This window comes from Sarcophilus harrisii, chromosome 4, assembly GCF_902635505.1.
Source record: "Sarcophilus harrisii chromosome 4, mSarHar1.11, whole genome shotgun sequence".
In the NCBI taxonomy this organism is placed as follows: domain Eukaryota; kingdom Metazoa; phylum Chordata; class Mammalia; order Dasyuromorphia; family Dasyuridae; genus Sarcophilus; species Sarcophilus harrisii.
The window spans coordinates 335,331,894-335,349,974 of NC_045429.1; the positions used below are offsets into that span (position 1 = coordinate 335,331,894).

Below are 18,081 nucleotides of genomic sequence, written 5' to 3' on the forward strand. Positions count from 1 at the left end.
GATGGGGTAAAGGGAAGAGAAAGGCTGTGGCTTTTTTTTTCTTGGAAAGTTTATAAATAGCCCTCTCCCTTTTTTGAAATCTGCCTTGCCTGCCCCACCCCGCCCAGCCCAGCTTAGCCTGGTTCCTCTGACAGGGTCCTGGGGGGCAGCTGTTGACTTCACCCACTTAGGCTCTGACTGAGGCGATTTCAGATTTGTGTTTTGTACCTCATTTGTTTATGAATCATTTATTGACTGGCAAAATGCATGGGAATCCCCTGACCCTAAATTGGGGCCCTACCTTTCCCCTTCAGGATCTCTCTAACCCCCTTGAATGTCAGGCTTACTTATCTTAAATGGAACCATCAGAACCAGGGGTAAAGAAGGAAGGAAGAAAGGGAAAGGACTTGAGTCAAGGCTGATCTGGTGGAGGGGGTCCTGGGAGAGGTCAGTATCAAGAGTTGGAGGGGCTCTCATGTCAAGCCGGAATCCCTTCACCAGTGCTCCTTACAAGTGATCATCCAACCAAGAGAGACAAGAGACAGACAGAGACAGAGGGAGAGATTGAGAGAGAGAGTGTGGGAGTGTGTGTCGGAATCTCATTCCCTCTTCTCCCAAGAAGCTCCCTCAGCCTACTGGGGCTGGAAGATGAAGGAAGTACTCTGTGGTATCCTCCTCACAGCCCTCCCCTGTTAATCCAAAGCTTTCTTCTGGTTCTGTGAAAATAGAACTGGGGGACATAGGCTGGGAATGTAGGGATCAAGAAAGAATATTCTCCCAAACACCCTCGTCCGTATAGCCCAGTGTAATGTCAGGAATCTTCAGCTTGGAGTCAGGAGAGTCAGGCTCAAGTCCCAGCCATGCTATTTACTACGTAACCACTTGTCTCAACCTCAGTTTTCCTGTTTTGTAAAGTTAGAGGGATAATAGCTATACTATCTACAGCGCAAGGTTCTTGTAAAGAATATGATTTCTTTGCAGTTCTGTAGTAAATTGAGTTGCCATTGCTGTTACATATGAGAGACAGAATGGTTTGCAGGGGTCTTCAAACTTTTTAAGTAGGGGGCCAGTTCACTGTCCCTCAGACTGTTGGAGGGCCCGACTACGGTAAAAACAAAAACTTTGTTTTGTGGGCCTTTAAATAAACTTCATAGCCCTGGGTGAAGGAGATAATAGGAAGGGACCAATGTAGCAGCTGCCACATGCCCCCGCGGGCCATAGTTTGAGGACCCCTGGTAAAGGTTAGACAGCTAACCTCAGAGCCAGGAAGACCTGAGTTCAAGTCTCATTTCTGATCCATGCTGGCTGTATGATCTTGTGCAAGTTACTTTACCTGTCGATATTCTCGGAACCTTTCCAAAGATGCAAGTTTCAGAGAGAGTGCCAGCCTGCACTGGTGAAGGAATTTCCTCACCTAGGAGTTCCTTATGCCAGTGAAATCACAGATACAGTTCCTGTTCTTATTGCTGTTTTTATTGTGGATATACTGTTCTTCCCTTCTTTTGGGTGTTTGTTTGTTTGTTTTTTTGCAAGGACTTGCCAGGAGTCGTACAGCTAGTAAATGTTAAGTTGGACTCAGGTCCTCATGACTCCAAGGCCAGTGCTCTCTCCGCTGTGCCACCTAGCTGCCCCACTTCTCTTATTTTTCAAAGAGGTTCGGATACAAATGATCTGAAGACAACTCATTATTATGTTATTATTCCCTTGCATGTACTGTTCTATGGACTACTGAACAGATGGATAAAATAACTACTTTGTCTAATTAAATAAAACGATAAGAACAAACTCATCCTTGGTAGGTTTACTCAAAGTATCCTCAGTACAAACGCATGAGCAGACGGGATGGTGGAAATGATTTACCCGTCATCTTGCTCCTATATAATCTCTGACCTTTTCTGGAAGATTTCAGAACTTTGAACACTTTTCATCCTACAGAGTGGGAAACTTTGAGTTTTTGAAATGATAATATCAATTAAAAACACTGTCTTTAAGTTTTTGATGAATCAGTGTGACTTCTGGGAGATGATGGGTGACAGTTTAGTCTGTGACAACAATCTAGTTCCATTACGGTTTATTGGTTGAGTTTTCCAGGATATTTTCAAGATTATCTTTCTAGTTTGGATTTGTTATTTTGTCAGACTGTGAAAGATCTAGAGCTTCTGACATTTAATTCAAACCACATCTTGTTAGGTATTTGGTAGATGTTAAACTTTGCTTAAACACCCTGCAGCAACATGTTGGTAGTGTCCACTGTTTCTATGAATAGTCCAAATTGATCATGAAATCTGGATTTCTTAATCAGTCAGCTAGACTTTATTAAGCAGACCTTGTGCTGAGCACTGTGAATACTAAGGCAAAAAAAAAAACATTAGGCCCTGCTCTCAAGGATCTTAGTCTAGTGAGGGATAGAGCACTCGAGCAATTTTGTAGAAACAGAATAGGTACACACACACAAACACACATGGGTAAATTGAGGATGATCCTAGCAGGAAGGCACTAAGATTACAGAGGCCTGGAAAGGCACTAAGATTATGGAGGCCTGGGAAAGGCACTAAGATTATGGAGGCCTGGGGAAGGCTTATGATAGAAGGTGAGACTTAAGCTGAAATTTAAAGTGAGGGAAACCAGAAGGCGAAGACGAGGGAGAAAGTTGTAGGCACAGACTATTGAGGTGCATAATATGCAAGTGAATTGGATTTAAGTGCAGGAGAGCTTTGCAAACTCAGCAGCTTCACTTTACCCTCCAGAGTCATCTGAATCCAGTGGAAAGACATAGATTTCCAGTTTTGCAAATCTGGATGCAATGGGAGACCAAACTAAGACCTGTAAGGCATGGGGGACGACCAATAAGAATGTTTTTGGAGTGTTGTGTTGGAAGAAGCCAGTAGCGCTAAATTGGAAGAGTTTGTAGAGGAGGGCGAGATGTAAAATGACTAGAAGGATAGGAAGGGACCAAGTTATAAAGGACTTCTAAAACTTTTATTTGATCCTGGAGGTTATAGGGAATCATGGGAATTTATTGAATTGGGGAAGGGGATGACATGGACAGAGTTGTGCTTTGGGAAGATCAGCTTAACATCTGGCTGGAAGATGGGTTAGGGAGAAAATAAACTGGGGAAAAAAGTAAAAACCTTCAACTCCCAGCCTTCTTAGACTATCTCCCATTCAATTACTAACCAAGCCTGGCCCTGATTAGCTTCCCAGGTCCCGTGAGATCAGGGGTGTTCAGGCTGTAAATAGAAGTATATAATATAACCCTCTGACAGTTTCTAGTCCTCAAGTAAAATCATAAACCTCCCTATTTCCACAAGCAAATCCATGTGATTCAATTGTTTGAGCCTTCTTCCTCAGCATATTGTTGGCTCAGATCATTCAGGAGAACCCGTGGAGGACCTTTTGATATCACTCTTGTATCTTAGTCATTTCATTGGCTCTGTCCCGGGTCAGCCACTTTTGGTTCCTTTCGGTGACTTCAATGGCAGGTACCTCTTATTAACCATCATTATTGATTATTAAAGTGATGGTGGGTTATTCCAAAAGTATTTGTATAGGATTGTGATATTTGTATAATTTATCACCACCATGATAATAATAATTATCTCCCTTCTCATGCTGGGGAATTAGGGAGAGAGGGAGAAGCTGCCTGGAGAACAAAGTGCTTTTATCACTCTAGTAAACCAAGTGTAAGCCTAGCGGTGGGAGGCATACAAAGGAGCCCCAGGCAGCTGAGCTTTTGAGGGAAAGGAGGAGGATCCTGCTCAATCAGTTCAGTCCTCTCAGACTCAGAGGAGGTGAACATCCTGTGGGGGACCTGTTGTAGCGTAGTGTGGGGCTTAACACGAGAAGGAAATCAAAGCAAGATGAGGTCTATGGGGTAGCCTCTCCAGGGGTAGATGACACAGCAAACCATCCCTGGGCCTGTTGTCTCTTGACATTGCCCCCTGTGCCTCCTCCCTCGTGATTGCCACTGCCAGGTGGGGCACAAGAAGGGTTCAGGATATCCTGGCCCTGTGGGTGTGTGGTTTTCCCCGCCCCTGCTGCCCACATGGGGGGAGGGTACCCTGGGAGCAGCCCACGAGATACAGGAGGGGGTTGCCTTCTCTGCCTGTGTGGGGCCTCTCTGAAGGTGCCCCTCTTCCCTCAGAAGAAAGAAATGGCACCATGTTTCTAGGATGAGAGGGGGTCGGGCTGCAGTGCCAGGTGGGCAGAGACAAGGGGGACCCACACATCTTGCCCTTGCTTTGGAGAAGAATTTTTTCTGAGGGACAAAGTAAGAGTGTCTGGGCTCCCAGGAGCTCTCTGTGCCTCTGCTTCCTCAGGCCCTCTGGCCCAGCCCTGTTCAGTTGGCATTGCCTAGGCCTCTGGCAGGATCTCTGTGACCTTTACCCCCGCCTCTGTTGCTTCCCCCTCCCCTTGGCTGGAAGTCCCTCCCTTGAGAACTCTAAGTCACTTTGCTCAAACTTTATAACAGGCCAAGTTGCACTGGAGACAGACTCAGCCCTGACATGGAAGTGGTTGGGTGGAAGGGAGAGCAGAACTGGGGGCTGTCTCTGTTCCTTCTAGGTGAGAGTAAGGGGACTGGCCTAATGCCTGGGCAGGAGTCGGTGGGGAAGTTCAGGCGGCCTGGAGTTCTCCCCCCTTCTGGAGGCGGTGCGGGATCTCAGGGAGCAGAGGCTGGGTGGGACCCCAGAACCTAGCTGGTACATAGGGCATCTCTCTTCAGGAGCATCCAATGGCAGCTGGACCCTAGGAGGTGTTGGGGGCTAGGAAGGAGGGGGTCCTGCAGGCAGGCAAGTGGTCAGCCAGCAAGTGATAAGCTCAAAATGAGTTAAGTTGGATAAGACAGGCTGTGCTAGGGCTCCCCTTGTCAGGAGCCACTCCCTCGGCTGTCTCACCCTGCACTTATCTGCAGAGGCCGGGCCCAGGCCTTGTGAGTGGCCATTTTCCATGCCTGGGGAAGATGGGCTAGAGAGCCCATGTCTGTCCGACCACCACGTGTTGGGGGGGCGGCCGGACTTTGGGGGGACGTCTCTGGGCAGAAGAAGCGGCAGGAAGGGAAGGAGGTAGAGCCGAGAACTGCCGGGAACAAACTCTGTGTGTGTCTGTGGTAGTTGTGTGCCCATGTGGGGAGTATGGCTGTGTAGACAAAAGTAACTGTCCATTAAATGGCACAGAGATGGTTTTTTCCTGCCCCCCCCACATGAATATGTGTGTTTGTTGTTAACAAAAATCTGAATTAAAACTTTTCTTTCTGCACCATCAGACGGCTCCTCAGCCTTCTCTTCATTGAATCCCCACAAATGAAGTCTCTGAAAACAGTTAAGGAAAAGAACTCCACAGAGTGGTTGGGGCCGAGAGGACGTGAACATGATTTCATCTTTCCCACCCAGACCCATGACTGCCCGTCTGCCTGTGGTTCTGGGTCACCGTCTCCCGTCCCGGGTGAAGCTCACCCATCAGGAGAAGTTCCACCGAGGCCCTGGGTGGGGCAGAGTGGCTGCTAGCTGGGTGGGGCTCCTGGGCCTCTGATGTCACCCTCCTTTATTGGCCTGGGAGGACCTCATCAGAGACCTGGAAGTGTGTTTCTGCAGTCAGAATTAATAATCATGGTAATTAATAGGCTAGGGCAGCAAACTCCATCCCAAGGTAGAAGGAACAAAGGCCTACATTTCTCTTTTTCCACCCCCGGGATGGAGGGGGGCCTTTTGGCTTACTGAGGAGCTGAAAAACTACTTTTATTGTTAATTGTTAGGCTTCCCGATAACTTGGTTGTGGGGGGGTAGTTGGGGTTAAGTGACTTGCTTAGGGTCACACAGGTAGACCCGCCGACCCGCCTGAATAACTCCTCCAGCAGTAATTTCAGATGGTGCCTCAGTTTCCCTTAATTTCGATTGTAACACTCCCCCCGCCCCCATCTCCCGGCTGTCTTTTCCCAATGCCCACTTGGCCCTTACTCCTCACTCTCACTCTCGCCCTGTCCCACACCATTCAGCCAGGACAGGGGAAAGCTTGCCGCTGGATCCCTGGCGGGCAGGCCTTCCCCGTCCAGCCTGGTAATGCTCCCTCGGTGCCCCCTGCCCCCCCGAGGCACAGAGTTGCTTCTTCTGCTACCCGCCGGCGTGGCTCTGCCATCCATGAGCAGCCATGTGCTAGTCCCAGACCTCAGTTTCCTCATCTGTCAAATGAAGAAGGAAAGCTTAAAACACAGAAATCTGCTGCCCTCATTAACCCCGATTAAGATTTGGGACAGGAAATGACCTCAGAGTCCTAGAATTTCACAACTGAAAGGGACCCAGTGGCAAAAGGGCCCCTCTCTGTAACATCACAGCAACTCTGCGGGTTCTCTTCAGCCGGCCTCTGCCTCCCACCCCCCGGTGGCCCACCTTTCTTCTGGGCCTCTCTGATTGTTAACGTAGCCTTTTTCATCAGGCACTGCATTGACGGGCTCCTTAGCCCCCCTCCCCCATGCCGGCACCCCCGGCTGTGCAGCCTCTGGGCACAGACAGGCTGGGCAAGGGTCCCTGGGTCTCGGGGGCAGGGGCAGGATGGTGTAACAAAGCCCCAGGGCTGCTGCGTCATGATTCTGAGAACTGCTGGCTTTAGGGAAGCACTTCTGTCCCCCTCCCCTCCCAGGCACCCCTCCGCCTCCCAGGCTTTCTCTGCCTCTGTGACCTCAGGCAACCCTTCCCTGTATCCGCCCCCCCCCCCCAGCCTCGAGGCCCAGCGGGCCCTGTGGCCACGCTGGGGGGGGGGGCGGGTCCCCTTGGGGTTTGGGCTCTGCTCCTTGTGGGAATATTCTCTCCCCCACCTCCTCCTCTGCAGTGTCTGGGCCCTACTCCCGAGGTGTCTGTGCCAGGCAGGCACTGTGCCATCTGTCTGCTTAGCCCGGTGTCACGGGAAAACCTCCAACTGCCCAGGTGGGGGGAGCCCCATGGAGAAAACCCCTGTGCCCCATTCCCTGTGCCTACTCATCCCTCCTGTCTCCTTTTCAGCAACAGAAGACATGGCTTCCCCAGCGGCACTGGCGGCACCGGAACTCGTCTAGATGAGGATACCTGGCCTGGTCCTCTGCCCAGCTGCCAGCCGTGGTGGGTGCAGGAAGCTGCCGCAGCCCCCGCCGACCTGAGCAGCGGCCCCCAGCCGGGCGGTGGCTCCAGAAGGCCAGGATCGCCCTGTTGGGCGCTGCCCTCTTCAGCTGCAGGACAGGAAGAGGGGGTGGGTTATCGCCCACAACCCCTCCCAACTCCAAGCCCCAATGAGCTGAGAAGGGGCAGCCAGAAGCCCCTCACGCCCTCCTAGCCGGACTCTCCGTGTGTGTCTCTGACTCTCATCAGGGCATGGCCAGCAATAGCAGCTCATGCCCGACGCCTGGGGGTGGGCACCTTAATGGGTACCCGGTGCCTCACTATGCCTTCTTCTTCCCTCCCATGCTGGGCGGACTTTCTCCACCTGGCACCTTGACAAGCATCCAGCACCAGCTTCCTGTCAGTGGGTACAGCACTCCATCACCAGCCAGTAAGTTCTGGAGGGGAGGGCGGTGGGGAGGGCTCGAGGGCCGGATCTCCCAGGGGAACCTGTCATGGGCCCCGCCAGCAGAGGTGTGTGGCCCTGGAGAGGGCCCAGCGTCCGTCCGTGGTGGGGGGACTGGAATGGGGGCCTGCCACTGAGGAGCTGAGGGCTGCACTGGGCAGCGCTCTGGATTTGGTGTCAGGAAAGCTCAAGTTGAAATTCTGCCTTGGACACTTATGGCTTGTGTCATCCCTGAAAGTCACTCCCCTTCTCCCCAGCCTCAGTTTCCCTATCTGTACAATGGGGATAGTGATAGCTTCTGCCCCCCAAGTGAGACGCCCGGGAGGTGAGACACAGAGTACTTCGCAGACCTTCGGTGCCCCAAAATTGCCACTCGTGATGGGGCAGGCAGTGGGACCTGGGCGCTTCCTTGAAGCTTGCAGGAGCCGCCTGCGGGGTGAGACAGGAAGCCCCCTGGGCTGCGGGGTGCTGGACTGGAGGGCTTCAGGGAGGTTAGGGCCGCTTGTGCTGTGGTCTGGCCGCTCCCCCTCCACCTCATCACTGAGGAGCTTATAAATAGCTCGGTTGGCAGCAGACAAAGGCCCCTGGTAGATAAACAAACCTCTCGACATTTGGCGGGAACAGCATCGTGACCTGGAGAGGCGGCCCATGCCCTCGGCCCCCCACGCCTCAGGGACCCTGTGCCAGGTGCCTCTGTGTGAGGAGGGCTGTGGGGGGGCACCTGCACCCACGGAAACCCCCGCTGCTCGTCCCCCCGTCTGAGGGGAAAGGGACAGTGAGAATCGGGGTGAGCTGGGCAGCCGTGGGAAGGAGCTGGGAGGGGGGAAAAGGCCTGCCGTGGTCACGGGTGGGAGCTGGGCTGCGAGGAAGAGGCACAACCCCCCTTTTGCTCTGTCTCTGGCTTCCCCCCCCCCATTTCCCCCTTCCTCTCTTTCCCATGAGAGTCTTGGGCTGGCTGGGTGGGGGTCTCTTCCACCCCTGGCCTGTCTGAAGCCAGGTAGTGGGAGGCGGCAGTAGCTGCTGCCAGCTGGCAGAGCTCAGACCAGAGGCCTGCCAGGCCTCTTACTGTAACTCTGGCCCCTAGGGCCGAGCTGGGCCCAGCGCCAAGTCAGGAGGGGGAGGGATCTGGGGCCTGCCGGGCGGGGAGAGGAGGGAATGGAGGCCGGGAGAGATGGACCGGGCAGCTGTTGACCTGGGAAATGTCCTGTTCCCCTCCTCCTTTCATCCTCCAAGCCTCTCCCCAGCCTGCCCAGGGGGAACGCTGTCCCGGACCCCCACGGCCTCCCCTGGCACCCCGGGGGCACCTGGCGGCTCTGGGCCAAGCCCTCCCCCAGGCCAGGGGAGTCTCATTGTCCCTGGGGTTGACCCTGGAAGGGTGCCACCCTACTCCCTCTGGCCGGCTGCCCACCCTCCCGGAGCTCCTCCTCTGTCTGCGCCTCATCCTCCTCCCTGACCTCCTGCCGCTGCCAGGGGACTTCCAGGTACCTTGTACACAGTGGGCGGCTAATAAATGCTTGCTGTTAAATTGGCCAGACTGCAGCGGCAGACTGCCATTCCCTCCCTACCGCCTTCCGCGTTTCCTCTGTGGAAGAGGGAACACTTTGGCCCTGCTCAGGGAGGGCTGCCTGGGCCCCCCAAACGTCCCCTTCCCCAGGCCCCCCCCTCTCACAGCCCTTTCTCCGTTGCCTGGCCCCTACACTTTGCTATCGAAGCTTAAAGGCTTGCTTTGGCCGGAGGCATCTCACCCACTGCACCCTTCAGCTTTGTCTGGTTTTCCATGTCAGTCTGGGGTGGTTGAGACCCTCGTGGGGGGGGGGGCGCTGGGAGGGGCTGGCCCGCTCCCTCCTTAAGTTGACACTGCCCCCATCCCAGGCATAAAGATGTAAGGCTTCCCCTCCTTAAGTTGGCACTGCCCCCATCCCAGGCACTGAAGATGTAAGGCTTCTCCTCCTTGCCAGGCTGGCACTGCCAGGGGGCAGTGGGGCCTGTGCCCAAGTGTCTGCAGGGGTGACACCTTTTTCTACAATGGGATGGGCAGTAAAATAGGGGCTCAAACCCTGGGACTGCACAAGGGGGGATGTGGGTCTCTGGCTGGCACTAGAGAGGGGCATCCAAACGACCCCCTCTGTGAGAGGGGGGCATCCCCTGTGGCCCACGACCACTCCCTTGCCAGCCTGGGAAGAGGTTTCCTCCTCACCCAGGAATGTTGCAAGCTGCTTCCTCTTTCTTGGTGCGCACTGGGGGTTGGCTTCCGGGATCCCCGACCCACTCCCCAGCCTGGGAACCATTTCCTCCGGCTGCAGGGGAGGGGGATGAGTGGGAAGAAAGAGGTGCGGGTTCATAATTTCCTGGTAGGGCCCCTCTCTCGTACTTGGGCAATACCCTTTCCTGTTAACCCCCATCCCCCCACTACTCTTGTTTTTTTTCCCCAGGAGCCTCCTTCCCTCTCCCCTCCCTATCCCCTCCCCCTCCCCTGCAGTAAACAATAACATCATGACCATTTCCAAGCTCCCTCTTCTCTCCCCATCCCCCCAACCCCCCAGCTGTGTGTGCCTGTCACACAGTAATGGGGAAGGATTTCATGGTGCTTTGCCAGTGAAGGTAGATTTCTCCCTAAGACCCGAGTGAGGGTCCCTGGGCGAGGAGTATGGGAAGATGCTCTTTGCAGGGGGTCATCTTTTCTGCCCCTCCCCCACTGCACCCCACCTCACCCCCACCCCCACTCTGCCTTCTGACGGCAGTTTTCTAACTGGAGCATCCAAGCATGGCTGATAAAAGATTCATGCTTCCTTGGGAGGCACCTCCTCCCTGGGGGTCTGGGGGGTCTGCAAAGCCAGCCTTCCCCTCCCTCGGGCCCAGGGCCACTTGCTGACACAGGGAGCCCTCCCTGGCCTTCAGTGAGTCTGCCTTTGGGGGGGGGGGATTCCAGAGAATGGACAGATCTGTTTATTTTCCTCGCTCTCCTTTGTCAGGGGGAAGGGATGGGGCAGAATTGGATTGGGGACATCCAGCAGAGGAAATGGTCAAGTAGGAGCAAGGCCCAGACCTGGCCGGTCTTCCCTAAGGAAGGGTTGGGGGAAGTAGGCTGGGGAAGGGACGAAGAGCAGTGTCCTTCCGCCGGCCGGCTCCCGCAGGTGTGCTTTCTCATGAGGGGGCAGCGGACGGACACTGGACAGAGCATCCAGGTCCTGCACCAGAGGCTCAAGGCTTTTTTTTTTTTTTTTTTTTCTTTACAGATAACTGGGTCCAACCTGGTCATTTGACAAAGGAGAAATCTAAAGCCAGAGTAAGAGAGAGAGGAAGTTAGGGAGAACTCAACCAATGGGTTTGGGGCTGTGCTTTTTGAGATCTTTTTCTAGTTCGTTGGCGTTTGAGTACTGGGGAGGGAGGCAGGTGTCGGGGACTGGATAAATGGGAAGGAGTTAGATGCCGTATCCCTCTATCTCTGTCCAGTTTCTGTAAGAGTTGGGGAAGAGGAAAGATCATCCAGTGCTCTTCTTTCTTATCTCACACACACTAGAGAAGCCCTGTAGTTTAGTAGGGAAAAGCCTCCTGGCTTGTGGTCAGGAGAAATTTAGGTTGAAATCCTATCTCTTACACTTGCTAATTTTGTGTCGTGTAATCTCTTTGTGCCTCAGGTTAATCTTAGGGAAAATAGAGGAATAATGCCCAGATAGGGTTGTGAGATTTGGGGTACCTCACTTAACCTCCCAGGGAGATAATGTTGGTCCCTTCTTTCTGGGTTGTTGTGAGACAATTATGCAAAAAGCTTTGCATATCTTAGTGCCGCCTATATAAATATTGGCTGTGACTGGGATGTAGATAAAGGCTGCCCTTGACTCAAGGAAGACCAAATTCAAATCCACCACTGATGTATAATCAACTTAACCTCTCCAGCTTCCAGGAAACTCAGTGGCAGAGAAGTGCAGCCCTGCATTAGTGAAAGGAGCTCGCTCACCGGGGAGTTCTCATATCAGTGAAATCATTAGTCCAGGCCCTAATCCTGAAGTTATTGCTATTATTATTATGTCTTCCAAAATTGATCTGAGAATTGATAAAAGGGATCTAAGTTCATAGTGAAAGTAAGAAAAGAGATAAAGGAAATTTTCCTTACATCTCCTTTCCTGACTGCCTCCCTCTTGCCAATTGGAAATAACATTTGTTAATTGACTATAGTTATATATAGTTATATTCACCTGGATGGGAATAAAGAGGCCAAGGGCATCTGTTGTTGGGCTAATTCTTTGAGTGAAGGAGAGAAAATTCTTATGGAAAAGTTACCTTTATCTTCCCTTCAGATTTAAGGGGAAAAGAAATACGCAGCTAGGCATTCATCGGCCTCTCCCATTGTCCTGGTCCTCTTACTGATGGATTGCCGCTCCTCCCTTCCCTTGATCTCCTGGCAGGCTGGGGAGGGAGGCCCCTCTCTGCCAGGTGGAGCGAAGGGAAGAGAGGTGGGACTTGGAACCTAGGCCCCTCTTCTCCCCTCCTTCTCTTTTAGCTAGAGGCCCCCATCCCAGGAGAGAGAATTAAGGAAGAGGCCAGGGGAGGGAGAGGAGATCTACTTTCTGCTTTGAAAGCTGCAGATAAAATCTGTCCACACCTACTCCCATGCCACCAAATCTGTCCACACCTGCCCCCCTTTCTCCCCCTGGGAGTTTGTATAGCTCATCCCTTTCCTTCGCCCCCAGCGCACACCTCTTGCAGGGAGAAAGTTTTGAGAGTCACTGGCTTTTTCCTTTGGGTGATGGTTGTAGTGTGAGGTTGTAAACAAGAATATAGTCTGTAAGCTGCTTGAGGGCAGGGACCACCCCCCTTTTTTGGCTGTCTGCATCCCTGGCACTTAGTACAGTGCCTGACACCTACTAGCTACTTAATAAATGCTTGTTGGGGGGGGGGGGGCGGATAGAGGAACTGAGTAGCAGAAGCTGAATTCTTTCTCTGCCACACCCCTTCTATGTGGGTATCTTTTTCTCTCAGTGTGTCTATCTGTGGAGAGAATGTCCCGAGTGACTTTAAGGACTCGAGCATTAGCGGTCATGCAGAAAAGTGCCCATCTATTCCTTCCTTCCTCCTCACCACCTCCTGCTGGACACTGCCTCCCATCCCCTTTGTTCCAGCTTGCTTTTTCCATGTCTCCACTAGCCCTCCCCTTAATCCTTTCTCCATTTCCGCAGGATAATAGGGCAAGGGGAATGGAGGGAAGTGAGGGGTCTAGAGAGTGCTTCCATTCATGGGGTCCAAAATGCCCAGTCAGCCAAAAGCTGCAAAATGGGGTTTTATGAATGAGGAGACTCTTCACCTTTCATTTCCTGGCACTGATTAACTTAGGGGAGTGAAGAGAAGGGAATTAGGACTTGGAATCTAGGTTCTACCCCTCCCCTCTTCTTCGTTGGATGTAGGGGACCTCCCACCAGTCCATCAGGAACCTGAATGTATACTGGGATGAAGGGGTGGGAAGAACTCAGCTGGGATGGCGCCCATTGTGAGCTTCTCTTCAAGTCAGTGGAGCATATATCTAGGGACAAAACTGACCCACTTTGCCCTTTAAGGAGTTGGGGAACTCCTTAGGATCTGGAACAAGAAAAAGCTCATTCCTGGAAAGGAAGACTTTCTCTTACTAAAGAAAGGAGGGAAGAATGTGCTTAGGTACCCTTTATTTGCTTTTCTTCTCTAAAGCTCTCTGAGACTGGAAATTAGTGGGAAGTGGATTTTCTCAGGCTATAATTGAGGCAGATCCTTAGATTCTAATTCCTTAAAATTGTTTTCAGTTGACATTTATTAAGTGCCTACTGTGTGCCACGTGGGGGTGGGTCAGATGCAAAGAGAAAAAATGTTTCATTAGGTTTTTGCAACCGTTTTATAAAGTAGGTATGGGGAAATTGAGCCTGGAAGACTTTAATTGATTTGCCCAAGGTCACACATTTTGGCTCTTGACCTGAACTCCTGTTCTCTGATTCCAAATCCGGTTCTCTTTTCAGTAAACCACAGTTTCTGACACAGTCCTGCCTTCAAAGACTTTACTCTTACTGTAGCTGTAGGAGCTCTGTATGCAAATGAGAAAGTGATTTAAGTGTCTTGGAGGAGGCTGAAGGGTGCTATGAGAGATTTGGGGAAGGAGCAGGCACTCATCTGTGACTTAGATGGGGTCAGAAAGGGTAAGGACTTCAAAGGACATGGGGAAAGAGCTTATTTTAGGCGAGGGGACAGGATGAGCTGTGGAACAGTGAGTCTCAGGATTACAGGATAGGCCTTAGAGCGAGCCGGAAGCAACCTTGGAGATCATCCAGTCTAACCCCGCCTCTTCTTATTTTACAGAGCTGAAAACTGAGGTCCCAAGATTCACTTTTCTGAGGCACCAAGTTCTAGATCTGGGATTTGAACCCAGTTTCTATTCTGGAACATAGAGCAGGAATGTGAAACAAGACCAGAAAGACAGGATGAAGCTAGAGTGTGAGAGATCTGAAATGCTAGCATAAGGAATTTGAACTTTATTCAGCAGGTGTTGGGGTTTTGAGCAGGGGAAACATCTCTCTTTAAAAAAAACAAAAACCAAAACCTTAATTGATATCTTTTGTTTTTACATCATGTATATTTCCTTCCTCCCAGAGAACCATCCCTTCCCCGAAAAAAAGTTAAAAAGAAGGAAATAACAGTTTAGTTGAGCAAAAGTAACCAACATATCAAAAAATTCTGACATTCTTATATAATGTACCACACCCATGATCCCCAACTTCTGCAAAGAAGCAGGGGAGGTGCTTTCTCTGAATTCTTCTTTTGGGTAAGACTTAGTCACTGCATTGTGTTTGTTGTTTTTTAATTAAATTTTTTTTTCAAATGAAGATATGCCTTATCTTCCTTCTCCTTGGTTCCCCTTCCCCTCTCTCACTGAGAAAGCAAGAAAAATAAAGTCCCTATCACAAACATGTACAGTCAAGCAAAACAAATACCTGTGTTATGTCCAAAAAATGTCTCAATATACACTCTGAGACCATCACTTTTCCATCAAGAAATAGGTACCATATTTTATCATGAGTCCTTTGTAAATATGATTGGTTATTGTGTTGGCCAGAATTTCTAAGCCTTTCAGAGTTGTTTATTTTTACATTTTTGTCTTATAAATTGTTCTCCTGGTTCTGCTCATCTCACTTTGTATTAGTTCATATAAGTTGTCCCAGATTTCTCCATTATTTCTTATGACACAACAGTTTTCCATCATATAAATATATAATAACTCATTCAAGTATTCCCCAGTTGACGGTTGGGTAGCTCCTGAGTTTCCAGGTCTTTGCCACTACAAAAAGAACTGCTGTAAATATTTTTGTACATATGGTACCCTTTTCTCTTTCTTTGATCTCTTTGTGTATAGACCTCATAGTAGAATTGCTAGGTCAAAGGGTATGTACAGTTTAAGAGCTATTTGGGCATAGTTCCAGATTGCTTTCCAGACTGGCTGGTCTAATTCACAGGTTCACCAGCAGTACATCAATGTATTTCTTTTCCCAAAGTCCCTTCAGCATTTGTCATTTTCCTTTTTTGTCCCTCTTGCCAGTCTAATAGGTATGAGATAGATTGTTCATCATATTTCGATAGCATTTAGTTTTTCCAGGAACATTGCTATAGTCATTAAGCACATTGTTTTCCAGATTCTACTGACTTCATCAGTTCATAGAATTCTTCCCAAGTTTCTCTATATTCATATTTATAATTTCTTACAACATAGTAACATTTCATTGTTCGTGTATCATAATTTGTGTAGTCATTGTCTAGTAGATGAATATCTCATTTATTTCTAGTTCTTTGCTGCTACCGAAAGTGCCACCATAAATATTTTGGTGTACACAGAAACTCCTTTTGTCACTAAGCTGGGTGTATATGCTTAGCAATGGAAACTCCAAATCAAAGAGCAAGGACGTTTTAGTATATTTATTTGAATAATTTCAAATTGCCTTTTAAAATGATTGACCTATTTGCAGTTTCACCAACAATATATTAGCATGCCTTTCTTTCCATAATCCCCTCCAACAATGGCTATTATCTTTTTTTTTTTTTTTTGCCATCTTTACCAATTTTTTGGATCTGAGGCAAAACCTCAGACTTGGGATTTGCGTTTGTTTCATTGGCAATCTGGAGCATTAGTTCATGTTGTTCTGAATATTTTGCAATTCTTCTAAAAGAGTAAATCATCTTAAAGATGGTAGGAATATTAGAATGAAGTCTAATAAAAGGTGTATTGGAGAGACTAAGAAGAGCTGGAGTGCAGAAACTAATTAGGGATCAGGCTAGGGGACATGTGAAGGGGACCGGAACAGAAGAGGTGAAAAAGGAATGGAAAGAAAGGGATGGATGAATTCTGAGCGGAACTCAAAACTCGGCTCCAAGGCCAGAAATGCCCAGGGCGGTGTTGTGGGAGTGGGGTAGGGTGCAGCAGGTGGGCCGAGCTGGGCGACGGCTCTGGGGAGATGGAGCCAGTGCTGACTTGGGTATCTGCTTGGAAGCGCTCTTAGGTGATTCCCTGTGCCTCGGCCTCTTGGGATCGGATTGAGAGGAGGGATAGAAGGAGGGCACAGCAGAATCCTTTCCTCCGGGAGGAGTGGTCACCCAGATTGACCAAGGTTCCCTTTCATCACCACATTTATTTTGGCGGAGAAGATCAGGGGCAGTGTTGGGGGTGGCTAGGGAGAATGAGACTGTCCTCTGCCCCTTCCCTACGGTGAAGGACATTTCCTATTTGAGAAGCTAGTAAGAGCTAGAGTTTTGATGTCCGAGGTTTTCTGGGAAAAAGCAAAGAGCCCGAAAGGTTTGGGGCAAGGAGGGAACCCTGGATGGGCCCCTTCTCCCGCTGCCCCGCGGGCCAGTATTTCAGGGTGGGGAGGGGGAGGGGGGCCTTTCCCCCTCTATGCGGACAGCGTCCCCACGAATATTTTTAGGTCTCGCGGTGTCAAAGTTTGGTGTCAGAGCGGCGCACCAGTTTCCACACGCCCGCCACAGGGGGCGCGGCCTCCGTGGCGGACGGGGTCACGCGGGGAGAGCCACAACCTGCCGCCCCCACCCCAGATACTTCCCTCCCTCTTCTCCCCCCTCCCCAGAGGGCGGGGGGATGGCTAGGGAGCCGGGGACCGAGCAAACGAACTTCTCCGGCGGCGGGCAGGCCGGCTACGAGGTGCTGGCGGGTGGGTGGGTGGGTCGCAGGGATGCGAGGCGCCCGCGCTGGGCGGGTTCAGCGAGAGTTCAGCCGCATTGCATTAGGCAAATGAGTCTGGGACCCAAGCCTCTGATGGAGAAGGGCGCCGGGACCACCCCCTCGTATTCCCCCTCCCCCGGCCGCCCCTCGGAGTCCGCCGTCCCGGGGGTGGGGGCCCGAGCCCAGGCGTGGGCTGGGGGGGGGGCGGAACACCTCTGCCCTCCTCCGCTGTCTGCCCGTCCCCTCTTCTGCTCGCTCCCTTCCCTTGCTCCCGCCTCCGTGCCTCCAGACCCCGCCCCCAGGGGCCTTTGCCCGGGCCACCCTCCCCCCCCTCCGCCCTCCCCTCCCGGCCCCCCGGTCGGCTTCTCCTCCGGACCCCCCCCAGGGGTTAAAAGGGGGGGCCCCCCCCCGGGGCGGGGGCCCGGGGGGGCCCGGGGGGGCCCCCCCCCCGGGGGGTTTGGGGCCAGAAGGGGGGGAGTGGGGGGGCGGGGGAAACCGGGGGCCCCCCCCCCCGGACCGGGCCCCTTCCCTAGGGAGGAGGAGGAAGGAAGGAAACCTACCAAAAAAACCCCCCCCACCCCAAACCCAAAAAGGAGGAAGGCCCAAAACAAAACCCCCCCCCCCAAAAAGGGGGCACCCCCCCTCCCAACAACCACCCCCCGGGGCCCCCCCCAGGAATTCGGCCCCGGGGGCCTCCGGGTTTCTGGAAAGGGGGGCCCCCCCCCCCCCTTCCGCTCAGGACACAAAACTCTTTTTGGGGATTTGAACTCCAGGGACTTTGAGAAAACTGCCCCCCGGCCCCCCGGGATGGTGCCTGGGGGTGAGGGGGGCTCTCCTCGGAGTGCCTCCCCGCCGGGGACTTCCCTCCTCCGCCTTCCTCCTCCGCTGTTTGCTCGCTGGGGGGAAGATGTATGAGAGCGTGGATGTAGGGGTGCTCACCCCCAGCCCGAACCCCTTCCTTGTGGTGGATTTCTATAACCAGAGCCGGGCCTGTCTGCTCCCTGAGAAGGGGATTCCCGCCTCCGGCCCTTACTCCACCCCACTCCGGACTCCGATTTGGAACCACTCGAGCCGCTGTAGGTACCAACCCTCTCCTCTTCCTACGGTAGGGTGTTCCTCGGGGCCTGGGATAGGAAGCCTGAGCTTCCTACGGACACCGCACGTTTCTGGTCTCCTCTTCCCCTCAACGTGGACACCGAGCCGGTCTGTCCCTGCCGCCTCAGAACCCCCTTTGGCTGAGAAACAGGCTCGCTCTCTCCCCTCCCGTTTCAGATCGGCTTTCACCGATTTTGCCCCCAACTAAATGGGTGATATCGACTTGGGGGAGGGCAAGGGCTTCTATCTGGGGGCTGTCATGCTCAGAGGAAAAGGATCCCCCCACTCCCCAA

The 18,081-nt window shown here is 52.1% G+C and overlaps 1 protein-coding gene across 2 annotated transcripts in view; it reads left to right on the top strand.

Moving 5' to 3' along the window:
• RARA (retinoic acid receptor alpha) overlaps nt 1-18,081 on the top strand; it is a 43,583-nt gene that overhangs the window by 8,901 nt on the left and 16,601 nt on the right. Inside the window, exon 2 of one of the 2 annotated variants that reach the window (XM_031966230.1) lies at nt 6,972-7,494. In XM_031966230.1, the coding sequence (XP_031822090.1) occupies nt 7,317-7,494 (178 nt within the window). In that variant the 5' untranslated portion in view covers nt 6,972-7,316. Of the gene's footprint in view, nt 1-6,971; nt 7,495-17,511; nt 17,770-18,081 lie in introns of those variants that run through there. The other variant, XM_031966231.1, reaches the window with a different exon arrangement.